Source organism: Limulus polyphemus, unplaced genomic scaffold (genome assembly GCF_000517525.1).
Source record: "Limulus polyphemus unplaced genomic scaffold, Limulus_polyphemus-2.1.2 Scaffold75, whole genome shotgun sequence".
NCBI classification, from domain to species: domain Eukaryota; kingdom Metazoa; phylum Arthropoda; class Merostomata; order Xiphosura; family Limulidae; genus Limulus; species Limulus polyphemus.
In genome coordinates this window covers 290,906-305,968 of record NW_013665685.1, presented here as the reverse complement: position 1 = coordinate 305,968, position 15,063 = coordinate 290,906, and the positions used below count along the sequence as shown (strand labels likewise).

The following is a 15,063-nucleotide window of genomic DNA, read 5'->3' as shown; positions in this document are numbered from 1 at the left end:
GTATCTGCCATCAACCATACAGTATTCTTCTTCTGCAATGTACTTTTCTGTTTTCTACAATTACATGAAATATATACTATATTGCTGCTGCATAGGATATAAGGCGATCTTTTTTTTTGTTCTTTTCTTGTACGGTTGATCTCAAATAAATAAATCATTGACGAAAAAAAAAAGTACCAGCCTTGATGAACTCCATTTTCCAAGATGTTGTTATTTTTTTCTTTGCTATAAAATATCAATAAATGCTTTTTCTTGAGCCACTTTCTGGGAAGAAATTATCAAAAAATTAAACAAAAAGAGAAAAAAGATTGCGAAGTCTAAATTAAATAACATAGAATCGACAGAAACATCCTCCAGATGTTTGACAAACTGAAAAAAAAGAAAAAAGAAGTGGCCGAAACGTATTTCAAAAAACGTAGCAATTACGAATATGTTAAGTACAAATAATGTATGCCTCGTACAGTTAACAAGAGATGCGAGTACAGTATTATGAAACATTCTGAGCACTTTGATATACAGTTACTAATCATGCTATTATAACGAGTGAAGGTGAGTTTTGACCAATGTGTTAGATATAAATACAAATATATGGTATCTTATTACTTCAAGTTTTAGTTGTATAAAAACTGATAAGAGGAAGAAGAACAGTAAAAAGTTCGTATTTCCTGACGGACTAAACGAAACAATTCAGACTTGGTATTAATTGCTCGTGTTTTATGTGTTCTTTTTTACCACCAATAATATTTGCTTTTCTAAGTGTAATTGTAGAACTGATTACTCGTCGAATCAATATGTTATATATATATATGTGTGTGTGTGTGTGTTCAGCGGACAGAATAACATGTTTTCTTTGAGAAGTTTCCAGAAGAGAAAAAAAAATGATTCAAGGCCTAAACCTGCTAAAACTAGATATTTTCCGTGGTCACTCATCCTCAGATTAATATATGGAGAAATATAAACCACAGTATTTTTTCTTACGTGATTATTTGTTTGTTGTTAAGTGCAGAGCTACATAATGGGCAATACGTGTTCTGCTCACTAAAAGTATCAAAACCAATTTTTAGTGTTAGGAGACCTCAGGCTTACCGCCGGGCCACCAGGGGGATTTTCTCACGTGACTAATCCTGGGGTGGATTAGCAGACCTCTGCTACATCACAATGCAATTGTAAAATAATCAGTGGACGTTTAAGAATTGTTTATCGAATACAAAGTTTAATGAAATCGTTGGCCACAAGTCTCTTCTTGTTAACATTAGACTGTTCGCTAATCTGATTTTAAAAAAGCCCAATCTATTTATGAATTCATTTTCCTTAGGCAACTAAACAACATATGTAAAACACCAGAACTGAAGACAACGAAAATAATCCACAGGAATTGGCGTACTAATGGATAGTTTATTGCTTCACCTCAGAATCCTTGCTGGACAGTAAGATATTAAAGAAGTGAAAAAAAGAACAATGGAAGCACCACTCTCATAAATCTCAGTTTTTATATAACAACATATGGTGTGAACTAAATAAAAAACGAGAATTATTACTTAATAAAACAGACCATCGTTAAGTCAGTTCAAAATAATCGATATACCTATAACTTGACTCCGTGTCGTCTTGCATAATATTATAAAAACGGAAAAAGTAAACGTAATTTTCATACAGCGAAACTGTCTTAACTCAGATTGGACATAAGATTTAGTTAGAGCCGATGATGGCACTGGTTACGTAAAGAAACGTTGGGAGAAAAGTATATATTTTACTTTAGAAAAGTACCAGTTTCTTTATTACGCAGGATTTTAAAAGAAGTTTCTGTTTGGATGGATAAAGTACACTCGAATGCTGAATTGATAGTTGAAATGTTGCTTAATTTCAAGTCCTATTGACTACCAAATGTTATGTGTTTCTTAAGAAAGAAGAATCCTACAATATCGACATTATTTCTAAGATCATTCTATTTTATCCATTACACGTTTTTAGAGGCTGAAAGCTATTTGCATAATATTAAAAAAAAGGCTTCATTGATTTACACTGTATATCAATAAACCGCGGCGACACTTCCGTAAAGTCAAAATACTTAAAAACGAATATTTTCAAAGAAAAATACCAATAGCTAAACATGTACCTTAGAAATATGTAATAACAAAGAAATTTTACCTATTTCTAGAGAGTAAAAAGGATAATTTTGAAACATTAGTACTTTACCTATTTTCACGAACGTTTAATAAACCTTTTCATCGAGTCTTGGTAAATAATTAATAAAATACTCCGTAACCAATAAACTAATTAAATATAACATATCTTACGATCAGAACATTACTGATATAATAAAACAGCGTATTTTCGACTTTTTTACACGGAAAAGGTTCTTACAGAAGAGGAAAACGTTTAATAACTGGGAAGCTTCACGCATCCTCCTATTACCTGCTTGAAGGTTCCGATTCTGAAAGGTTTACTGACATCAAGTTTAATATTTACTATTTATAGACTGCAAGTTGGTGTGTTTCGAAACCTTATTAGGTTCGAAATCAAATATCAATCATTCTGAGCAAGATTAGGAACCGATTAGTTTTTTTACTTAAACTTGTTTTAGAAATATTTTAGAAGGTAAATTAGACAGGATTGACACAACACATTTAGTTCAAGTGGTTTAGAGACAATTAAAAAGTTCAGTGCATGTCAGCTCTGTCTATTATTTTATCAAATGATGCTACAGTTTCGATCAAAGTTCATTACGTTTTATTCTAAAAGACAGATGTCACAAAATCAAGTGTATTTTTTTTCCTTTTCATATCCAATTATCTTTGGTTAATTGGTGAATGAAAGGAAACTCCTATTCTCTAATGAGGAAGCAGTGCTCATTTTTTAAATCCTAAGTGAATTTCACCTCAGGCGTTTGTTTCCGGTTTTAACTTAAGGAATACACAGATTGTCCTATTTTTACAAGTAGCATCATTCTAACAATTATCATATATAAGTTCAAATGAAGTTTTAATGAATGGTAAATGAGGAAAATCAAGAAATTACTAACAACACTGGAGTTTAGAAGCAAATGCATAATCAGGAAATAACAAGTGATGTGTTTGTAGTATAAGTGGGAGATAGCGTACTTTTCAGAACACCCTAAATATATTTTTACAAAAGCAGCGGTGATTTATTAGTTTCAAAAATAAAGTTATCTTAAAGTTTCTTTATTTCTTCATTCTATTTCATGTTTCTTTGGTTAACCTGCATGGATTGAAGGGAGGGGTAGCTCAAGTGATCAACATTATGGGACACCGTGATTTATCAAGTGTAACCTTTATTATTATTTTTTACGGTTTCAATACTTCGGTGAACTAGCTTTTTGGTCAAATACTAAATTTAGGAATTAGTATTGTTTGACACATTAAAAGGGGATTTTAGTGAAACGCAGCCGAATGGCGCTGGCTAAACATTCTAAGTGAAAATAATCTGGAGTTACCTCAATTTTGAATAGACAACTCAATAGTTATACATGAAAATTAGCAAATTTATTGTTGGAAAAGAAAAAAGAGCTCACCGAAATTGAAACAAACATTGTTTGAAAATATTTTTGAAGCACTGGCGGGGTCAGTGTTTGCTTCTCTAAGCTTGGTGAGAAATCACTTTTGGTAATGTCTTTTGAAACAACGTCACAGTCTATCTCTGTTTCCATAAGACTAGTAAAAACGATAGCTTTTTGAAAGAGTATCAGAGTTAGTTCCAGGAACTTTATTTATCACACATCTGGTCTGATGACCATCTTTAATTCATGATAACGAATAATTCTTATAGAACAAAATCAGTTTTGATTTTGAAACGTGAGAGGACAAGAATTATTACGCTTATTAACAGCAAGGCAATCAGTCCTGTGTAACTGTATTCCCAATAATACGATAAGAATTGCCGGGTCAAGATATTTTTTGTTACTTGAACAGAGCTGACAAGCACCAGTTATTTAAATAATGAGGTTAACCTGGTTGAATCCCTGGTGGTGGTTGACTGAAGAGAGGACCTCTTCTTGGATGAAGTAAGAATTGGACTGCAATTTGCTGGAGTTCCTGTGGTCTGTTTCCTAGCAACGACACAAAGGCTTGGGAACCACCGAGTCGAAAATGAATGTTATATATGCATAATTATACCCATGAGAATCATTATGGTACGAGTTGAAGACATTACAGTAAACCATATGCTGATTGTTACAGTAATCGAACACTCCCTGTAATAATGTCTAACATTTATGACGTATTAATTAATATAAAACGTATTTAAATATATATATATATACATTTATCACTTTTTAAACAGTTCAAGGATTTATTCTCAAACAAGTAACAAAATCATTTCTACAAAGTGAATAAAAATAGTTTAAGGTTTAACTTCCTAATAATTATGTAATATATATATATCGTTACAATATAATATTGTTAGATTTACTGCTAATTAAGAGCAATTTTAAAGTATTTACACTTTGCTAAAGAAAATATAACTACATTTCATTTGATAAACACCAAGTCAACCATAGGGTTGCTAAATGTTTAAGTTCGCACAACGAACACAATCGATGACTTAGCAATTAAAAACGTTCAGCTTAATGTGCGATTGGTTTGGTTTGTTTTGAATTTCGCGCGAAGCTACACGAGGGCTATCTGCGCTATCCATCCCTAATTTAGCAGTGAAAGACTAGAGGGAAGACAGTTAGTCATCACTACCCACCGCCAACTCTTGGGCTACTCTTTTAACAACGAATAGTGGGATTGAGTGTATCATTATAACGCTGCCACGACTGAAAGGGCGAGCATGTTTGGTGGAACGCGTATTCGAACCCGTGAAATAATAATAAATAATAATACTGAAACCCTAATTTAGATCGCCTACATTTTCAACTTTCGCATTTGTTAGAAATGACGCACGTATAAACTTGCGATGTGTGTTATAGATATCCTATAGATGTTGAGACCGTTATATTAAAACAATTTTGGAGTCTCGCTACATCATAAGAGTCCATATTTCAACGTCCGGTCATACTCTTTCTGAAGATCGTGCATCTTGACAATAACCATGCAGCGTAGTTTTCACTGAAAAAGACTCTGGTGTAGAGCTGTTATGTCCAATAATTCCATAATCAAACTAATGTATGAGGGCGACGGTTTCTCAGCGCCCGTTTCAACAGTCTAATCGCACAGAAATCCATACACATTGAGTCCGGTGACTTGACCGGAATGTCTTTGTATGAAATAGCACGTATACCGTTTCATTCTCCAGCTGTTTGAGGTATGCGACGGCTGAACAGATATCTCGAGGAAGTAATTTGTAGACACATGACTTGCGTTGCTTTTCCATACGGAGATCCTTATTGATTATGTTGCATACTGTTACCTGGGACCCGCGGACTACTTTGTTTTCCAATGCCATTAATTACCAAAGACAGCCACGTCTGTTACATACGCTTTCCAAAAGCGATCAATATTAGGTGGCGTCGCACTTCCGACGATATTTTGAGCAATGTCACAATGTAGTTTTGATACTTACCATCCCACCGCGACTTCATATTCGCTGTAGTTGTTACGTCACTTGTTGATCTGCTTATGCAACACCGCTTTAATATAACATACTCAACCGACGGTCGAATCGGCAAAACAAAACTAAAACTATATACTAGGCAAAGGAAAAAACACGACTTATTTGATTTTTGAAATATCAACTTAGAGAACAAAAATGTTTCTGACATTTCTTATAATCAGGCAAATTGAAGGTTTTTCGGTGCTGTCATTTTAAATAGATAAAAACAAAAAACCACTTTTCTATAAAGACTACTAAGTTATATTTTTAATGTTTATATACCATATATTTTGTTATTAAAAAGAGGAAGTTTGATGGTTTGTAATTAAGCACAAAGCTACACAATGGGCTATCTGTGCTCTGCCCACCACGGGTATCGAAACCAGGATTCTAGCGTTGTAAGTCCGCAGACATACCGCAGTGCCACTGGGGGGCAAAAAGGGGAAGAAAATGAATGCCAGATGAGTGTTTCAGTAATACACTATTGATTGTTCTGGTGTAGGAGTATTATACTTTTTGACTCTTACATCAAAGGGAAGAACGGAAATCCAGGAGTTAAATCATATCATCGTTAAAGTTGTTTTAAAAAGTAAGAAAATTATTAACTTAGGTACAAAAAGAGAGCAAGTTGTAGCGGATATGTAACAAATAATATCTTTGCTAGTTTTAAACATTATTTGCTAATTAGCTGTTCCTTCTTAAAGTATGACACTTCGAGTATTGTCATAAAAGAATTCGAGCAATATCACAGCTGCCGTAAGGGGGCGCATTTGACTATGATAAATTAAAATAAGAACAAAACAGAGAACGATACAAAACATTTTGTGAAAGCACATCTTATCAAAACGTTAGCAACGTTTCTATGAATTGAAAGACTGAAAAATTCCTCCAACAAAATAAATCCAAACCGACGGCTGCCAATATCTAAATATAACTTGTAACTTACCTGGTTTCACCCATCGAAACAGTTTCGAGCACACAAGCAGCGTACTGTAACGTCTTCTGTAAAACACTTATAGGCACGTCGCCATGTTGAAGGTGTTGTGCAATTTCTCGGAGTCTGAAAACATTCAAAATTCACACAGATGCTCACACAGTATCACTTATAAAAGTTGTAATGTTTTCAAACGGGACCCAAAACTCGAGCGCTTTCGAATAGTTGATTCTTCTTTTCCAGAAGAATAAAGGAGAAGAAGAAGAATAGTCAACTATTCGAAAGCGCTCATATTAATCTATTTAGGGTTCATTTACACTAATTAACAATAATATCAAGATGCTTAGGCGAAGTACTGATTGATTGTTGATTGTATGTTTCAGAGGAAAGCCAAATCTGCTGTGTTCACCCACTGTGAGAAATCGAACCCCAGATTTTTGCGTTGTATGTCCATAAATGTACCGCTGTCCCACCAGGGGACTAGGTGCAGTAAGTTAAAAGGATGAAGTTGTGAGTAATTTGTGTTAGGTTTGAGTTTTTTCTAGTAATTTGTGTTAGGTTTGAGTTTTCTGAGTAATTTGTGTTAGGTTTGAGTTTTTTTTAGTAATTTGTGTTAGGTTTGAGTTTTCTGAGCAATTTGTGTTAGGTTTGAGCTTTCTGACTAATTTTTGTTAGGTTTGAGTTTTCTGAGTAATTTACGTTAGGTTTGAGTTTTCTGAGTAATTTATGTTAGGTTTGAGTTTTCTTAGTAATTTATGTTAGGTTTGAGTTTTCTTAGTAATTTATGTTAGGTTTGAGTTTTCTTAGTAATTTGTGTTAGGTTTGAGTTTTCTGAGTAATTTGTGTTAGGTTTGAGTTTTCTAAGTAATTTGTGTTAGATTTGAGTTTTCTTAGTAATTTATGTTAGGTTTGAGTTTTCTGTTTGCCTCGCTTTAAATATGCGTATTATTTTCGAAGTCAAATTTATAGATGTTTATCTATTACAAATGTGAATTTTTCTGCATACTCATAACCAGCCATGGATGGTAAATTGTTTGTCGGTTTGTGACGCTGTCAGTTTAAGCCTTATCCCCCATTATTATTATTATTCAGTAGTCTATATTACTAGATGTCACCCAAACCCTTTGGATGTTTTTATCAAACTTAATTCTCCCAAGTCCCCCGATGGGACAGTGGTAAGTGTACGGACTTAAAACGCTAAAATTTGGGGTTTAATTCTTCCTGGTGCACACAGCAGATAGCCTAATGTGACTTTGTTGAACAAAAGAATCTCCCAAGGTTATATCTTCTGGAGCTACTCTGCAAGTGACCGTGTAGGTTCTAAATTTATAAATTATTTTCAACGCCGGTTTGTGGTGGCAGTGAAATTATACCCTCTTGTAGATACTGCTTCATTTGTTTGTAGTTAAGCATAATGTTACACAATGGGCTATCTGCGCTCTGCCAACCACGGTATCGAAACTCGGTTATTTAGTGTTATAAGTCGGCAGACATACCGCTAGGCTACTGGAGAGCGTAGATACTGCTGGTACGTTTATCGTTTGCTTTTTAATTGTTATATATATGGGAGTGTGGGTGTGATATAGAGATATCATTTCTCGGGTGGTTTTAAAATTCCACAGAAGAATTAATACAGAATGTAATGTGAGACGTAAAATCGCATTCTAATTTAACCAAAAACCTGGGTACAAAATTTGGGGCATTCAGCAAATAATGAATAAGAAGAATGTAATCTAAGAATAAAAGGTGTTAATTAGCTGAAAGCCCCCCCCCAAAAAAAACACCCATTACAAGAATAAAAAAGTACCGGATGCTAATAAAAAAGTTAAATTAAAAATTGTATTACCTAGAGGCAGCCTTGTCGCACGCTCCAGTGGTCTCTGCACGAGTTAAACTTTCTAATTTGGAATCAGTGCGCTCCATTGCCTCATCTTTCTCTTGAGCAACTCCACGCATTAATGCACCTCCACGCGGGTGCATTCGTCGAACAACAACAGTCCCACCTAGTGAATAAATATATAAATTAATATGCAAAATGGACCACACTTACAATATTCTTATTTTTGCCTTTGTCTGAAACATTACTGGGGTGGCATTTGTCAATGTACTCTTGGAATGGGGTCTGTATTTTGCCTATCCTGATTCACACATATCATTAAATATTACTTGTTTTACTTTTGCTCCTCTCCCGGTGGGTCGGCAGTAAGCTTACTAACTTTCAATACTAAAGTCCATATACAGCTCATTATGTAATTTTGTGCTAAAACACACACACACAAATACTTTTGCTCCTCTCCCGGTGGGTCGGCAGTAAGCTTACTAACTTTCAATACTAAAGTCCATATACAGCTCATTATGTAATTTTGTGCTAAAACTCACACACACAAATACTTTTGCTTCTCTGAAACAAATACTCCAATGCTGTAGCCATATAAGTCTTAACTTGGTTTTATTATTTAGAATGTAAACAAAATATATCAGCTATTACATTATCATAGAGGTCAAGTAATTTATATTAAAACAACTCTGGAGCCTTATTACATCGTTACAGTCCACGTCGCCACGTCCAGTAGTATTCTATCTTCACAATATCCCTGCAGTGTGGTACTCATTGAAATAGGATCCGTCGTGAGGCTGTCATGTCCCACACATAAACTGCTTCACATAATTCATTTAATGTAGGAGGATGACAGTTTCCTAGATACTGTTTCAACGGTTCGATCACACAAAAATCCACGTGCGCTGTGTCCGGCGATTTGGCTGGTATATTTTCGTAAGGAATAGCAGGAACACCGATTTCATTCTTCAGCTGCCTGAGGAATGCGATGGTTGAATGGAAGTTATCAGGAAGCTTTATCTTGGTGAACCCATTCCATGTTACCCTCGTTTCAAGACAGAAATCCTTCACAACTATGTTGTGTGCTGCTGCCTCATCTTTGTGTTCGTGAAATTTCACCGGTTACAAGATGACGCATTTAGCTTCCCAAATCTGGAAGTTGACTTTTTGAAGTCTCTTTCTAGATGGTCCCGGTGTTCCAAGTTGACTCATATACTTTGTTTTCCAGTGCTATTAAGTACAAGGGATATTCCGTCTTGGAAAATCTATAAAGCCCTGATCTGAACACATCATTATGAATTGCATGTATGAATATTTTGCATCAGAAAGGGCTATTACATACGTTTTCCAAAAGCGATCAATTTTAGATAACATCAGAATACATACTTACAGCCAAATATGTAGTTCTGATACATCCGTTGCACGTGACTTTGTATCGGCTGTTGTTGTTAATAACATACGTAGTGGGATTTTAACGACATCAATTTTTTTTCTATTTTATGTGAGTTTTTAATTTTGCAGTATTTACAGGACAAACACATCCACTGATAATAGTTTTAGCATTTTCAATGAGTATAGCTAAATCATAAAGAAAGGTTTGTTGTGCTTTTTGTAGTTTCGTTTTCGTTTATTGGAGAGGTGGATTGGTTTAGCTCACTCTGCATGTATTAGTAAACATTTCTTATTTTCTTAACTTTATGAATGCTAGTTAATGTCGAAGAATGCAAGTACACTGTAAAACCACTCATTTTTGGATATTTTTCTTCAGCTAGACAGTAAACCCTCAACAAAATGTAGGTATATCTAGGTCTTTGTCTAGTTTAATTCGCGACGTAGTTATGCAGCATAATTACTTTGGTAGTCATGCAATACTTACTCTGGTAGTCATGCAGTATACTTACTCTGGTAGGCATGCAGTATGCTTACTCTGGGAGTTTAAAGTATACTTACTCTAGTAGTCATGGTGCATACTTATTCTGGTGATCATGCTGCATACTTACTCTAATATTCATACAGTATACTTACTCTGGTAGTCATGCTACATACTTACTCTGGTAGTCATGTAGCATACTTACTCTGGTAGTCATGCAAGTAGACTACTTGGTAGTCATGCAATACTTACTCTGGTAGTCATGCAGTATACTTACTCTGGTAGGCATGCAGTATACTTACTCTGGTAGTCATGCAGCATGCTTACTCTGGGAGTTTGAAGTATACTTACTCTAGTAGTCATGGTGCATACTTATTCTGGTAATCATGCTGCATACTTACTCTGATATTCATACAGTATACTTACTCTGGTAGTCATGCATGCTGCATAACTACCAGAGTAAGTATACTGCATGCCTACCAGAGTAAGTATACTGCATGACTACCAAAGTAATTATACTTCATGACTACCGGAGTAAGTATGCTAAATAACTACCAGAGTAAGTATGTAGCTTACTCTGGTAGTTATGCAGCATGCTTACTCTGGGAGTTATGCAGCATGCTTACTCTGGGAGTTTGAAGTATACTTACTCTGGTAGTCATGCTCTATACTTACTCTGGTAGTCATGGTGCATACTTACCCTGGTAGTCATGCTACATACTTACTCTGGTAGTCATGCTGTATACTTACTCTGGTAGTCATGCTGTATACTTACTCTAGTAGTCATGCAGTATACTTACTCTGGTAGTCATGAAGTATACTTACTCTGGTAGTCATGCAGCATGCTTACTCTGGGAGTTATGCAGTAAACTTACTCTAGTAGTCACGCTACATACTTACTCTGGTAGTCATGTAGCAAACTTACTCCGGTAGACATATAATACTTACTCTGGTAGATGTGCAGCATACTTACTCTGGTAGTCATGTAGCATACTTACTCTGGTAGACATGTAATATTTATTCTGTTAATTATGCAGCATACTTACTCTGCTCAGAGAACTACACTGGATGCAACAGTTTTGTGCCCTTTGGTGCATGAATAGCAGAAGTTTTTATTTTCCCCTTTTATATCAATAACAGTATATGAATCCAAAATAAAGGGTAAACCAATAATAACCGAGAAAAGAAAATGGTTGTGCTTCTATAAAAACCGAACTTTGTTGATCTTATTATTAATTATTGTTGATTTACCCTTCACGTTATTATTAATTATTTTTGACATACCCTTTATTTTGCTATTGATTATTGTTGATTTACCTTTTATTTTGTTTGTCATTTAATTGTTGGTTTATCCTTTATTTTGATATTAATTATTTTTAGTTTATTTTTTATTGTTTTTTTAGTTATTTTTGTTTCATTCTTTATTTATTTTATTACTTATAGTTGATTTATAGTTATAGTTAGGTTACAGTTTGGTAGTTATTAGTCCCAACCTGAACGGAACTTTGTACTATACAGGTTAATTTTCAGGTCAAAGACCACAATGTTCAGGCACAGCCTTATTTAGAACTGCTGACCAGAGGGGGTGGGGCAACAAAGCTACTTTTATTCAAATAATGAGATTCCTAGTCACTCCTTTATCCTTTCAACCACTAGCTGGGAGTGTAAAGGTGTTCATACCTCTTTTTAAAGCTTTGCGCAATGATTCTGAAACAAAAAACAGTGATTTTTCCAGCTTCCGTCACCTATTACTTTTGTTTTTACAGAAGTCTATACAGCCAATTGTTAATTTGTGTAAAACAACAAAATTTTACAGAACCCCACAAACTTCCAGCATTAAACTTCAGAGCTGTCAAAAACAATGGTTCAGTATTTTTCTGAAAAATATCCTTAAACAAGTTATGTTTTTAACCACAAAAAACAAAACATTTTGTCAGCGACATCTGTGATTTAACAAAATATTAACATAAGAAATATTTTAAAATTCAGCGTAGAAAAGGCTATATCACCACAACTTTCAACACAACCTAAAAAGGCTTCCTGATATAATCTACGATTTTTGTTTATCAAACGTCGTACTTTGCGTTGAAACTGGATCCTGTTCCTTGTCGACGTTTTCTTCATCAGCTTCTTGATCTTCAGGTGGATTCGCCACTGTAAGATACATTTTTGTGTTTAGAAATTTTTTGAGTGAGATTGATAGTAAATAGTAACATTCAAACCCTTTTTATCACGTGTAATATTAATCTTGGAAGCGATAAAAAATACAGGACAGTAATTTATAACAAAGCATGCTAGACACTTAATAATAATGATAACACCATTGTATTCAGGTTAAGCCTACATTTTAGAGGCGATCAAAGTATACAGGACAGTACGTTATAAAAAAGGATGGTGGACACTAAATAATCACGTTAACACCATTGTATTCAGGTTAAACCTACATCTTAGAGTCGATCACAGTATACAAGACAGTTACTTACAACAAAGTATGGTGGACACTTAATAATAACGTTATCACCATTGTATTCAGAACAAGCCTAAATTATAGAGGCCATGAAAAGTTACTGGATAGTTTACGATGACGATAAAACCATTTTATCCAAATGAATCCTAATAAGCTGATTATGTACACCTAGCGGTTCGCTTTGTCAGGTCTAGTTAGGAACCATATTAATATATTTCCGAAACATCTTTAACCTCTAGAAGTTCATCAACTGATAATGATATTGAGATGCTATACAGGTTTAAAATAGTTGGTGGATGTGCTACTTCTATCAAAAAAAGCAGACAATCCTTAAAGCCTAGATGATCAACACAAACCTTTAATATATAGTGTAATGGAGAGAAATGGGAAGCTTTTTTATTACAATTTTGTAAACTCCAAAGCGATTGTAATACAATTACAATATATGTTTCTTAATTTGAAAGTGAAAATCTTAAACCAACCTTATGAATTATACAAGATCAGCGATTCCTGTGAGATAGGGAATTCTGTTTTTATTTGGTAATAGTTTTGTTTATCGTTTAGTTTATCTATGAATGTTTAGTCACATTTAAAACGATAACTCACCTTCTAGATATACACGCTTATTTTGAGTAAATATGTATGTGTTATGAGACTGATATCAGTTTCCCGTAGATATAATTGATGTTGCACAAGAGTATGTAAATTATGTACAGATATTTTGCACAGTATTATGCAAATTACGCTCATATGAATTTGTTATCTCGTGATCTAACAAGTGAATAAAAACCATAGATTGAGATGTAACAAGTTAGTACACGAGACATAGCTGAACAGTATTATTGCTGATTATTAATCAAATATTGTTAGTGATTTTGTAGTTTAAATATGGAATATTGCTATTTTGGAATTATGTTTTTGTTCTTTTTTCCTTATTCCTTTATTAATTTATTGAAATACTTATTAAGCTGGATTTATATTTTGTATTGTTCATTAACGTCAGTTTCAAGTCCTGGCCAGGCACATATTTCTTTACTGTGTTTTTTGGTAAATTATCAACATTGTATTTCAATAGTTTGAAAGTCTAACTTTTGGATTTCTGTGGTTGTCAAAGTATAATAAATTTGTTTTTTTTGGTTCAACCATGGTTGTAGCAGCGAGTTACATTAGACCGTTACACCACGCTACAATATTTTTCATACAATTTCTTATATCTTTATGATTTTTCATATTCAATTAACTACATCTAACTATCTATTTATGAAGCTGCTTTCAGAAACATGAAATTATGATTAATATTACATAGCTAATATAGCCAGTTAGGTCTTCTCTTAAATGCTTTCAAATATCTCCCTTTTCACGATCTAAAAGGTTCTCATTCCAACGTCTCTTTTTTTTTTCTTTTCGATAAAAGACCCAACAGTAGCACTCACTATTGCCAATAAAACGGAATCAGCTGTTCAATATCAAATATATTATGTTTGTAAGTAACCACTTAGAGTTTTATAATATCTCACCGACTTCCAAAAACCTTCCTATTTTTAGCTTAGATACAATTACCGATCATTTGCTTTCATGCTTTACTAAGCAGTATTAGTGCTGTAACTTCTTTTGAAAAACGCTTTTAAACTCATCTGGAAACTCAGATGTTAAAAGCTGCTTTATATTTTTGTTCACTTATCGCTGTTAGTTTTGCCATAAGCTCAACTTAAGCTATAGATCCTACCGTACACAAAATATAACTAAAATAGGTAGACAACGTGTGCAAGTCACGACTCACTTGATCTTGTTAAACCGAAACGGCGTTGAAACTCTAAAACCCGTGCTCAATCTACTGTATGTCGTCATGCTAGAACATACGTACTGAAGGATATGTGTATAATACAAAGTGGGTGTCCGAGAGAAGTCCAGAAGGAGAAGCCTTTCATGTAGATCTTTAAAGGTTTCTAATTAGACTATCTATGCCCGACCGAATATAATCGCTTATTGCAACACTTAACCTACCCATTTATATGACGCAGTGTAAGACAACGGCTTGTAGTTCAATTATCACTGTGTGTGTGTATTAGAGGTTCAAAACACGATCACAGGCACGGGTTAATGTTTGAACAGTAATAAGCAGCGCAATAGATAGACACAAAAATAACATATGTTTGTTTTTGCAAAACACGTTTACCAAAAAAAGTAAAGAAATAATGTGTCGCATACTAGAGTGATAATCGTTTCATTCGTTCATGTTCTTAAGCATAGATATAAGAACAATTGTAGATATGAAATGGTAACAAAAATGACAATGTTTTGTTTTACTTAGTGTCTACAATCAACGACAGAAATAATGTGTCGCATACTAGAGTGATAAACGTTTCATTCGTTCATGTTCTTAAGCATAGATATAAGAACAA

At 34.1% G+C, this 15,063-nt stretch overlaps 1 protein-coding gene across 1 annotated transcript in view; it reads right to left on the bottom strand.

The window, feature by feature from the left end:
• LOC106466596 (calcium/calmodulin-dependent 3',5'-cyclic nucleotide phosphodiesterase 1-like) overlaps positions 1-15,063 on the bottom strand; it is a 210,806-nt gene that overhangs the window by 33,396 nt on the left and 162,347 nt on the right. The window contains exons 2-5 of the mRNA XM_022395313.1: positions 12,274-12,348; positions 8,334-8,490; positions 6,500-6,613; positions 3,968-4,066 (exon numbers count right to left, since the gene is read on the bottom strand). Coding sequence (XP_022251021.1) covers positions 3,968-4,066; positions 6,500-6,613; positions 8,334-8,490; positions 12,274-12,348 — 445 coding nt within the window. The remainder of the gene's footprint in view (positions 1-3,967; positions 4,067-6,499; positions 6,614-8,333; positions 8,491-12,273; positions 12,349-15,063) is intronic.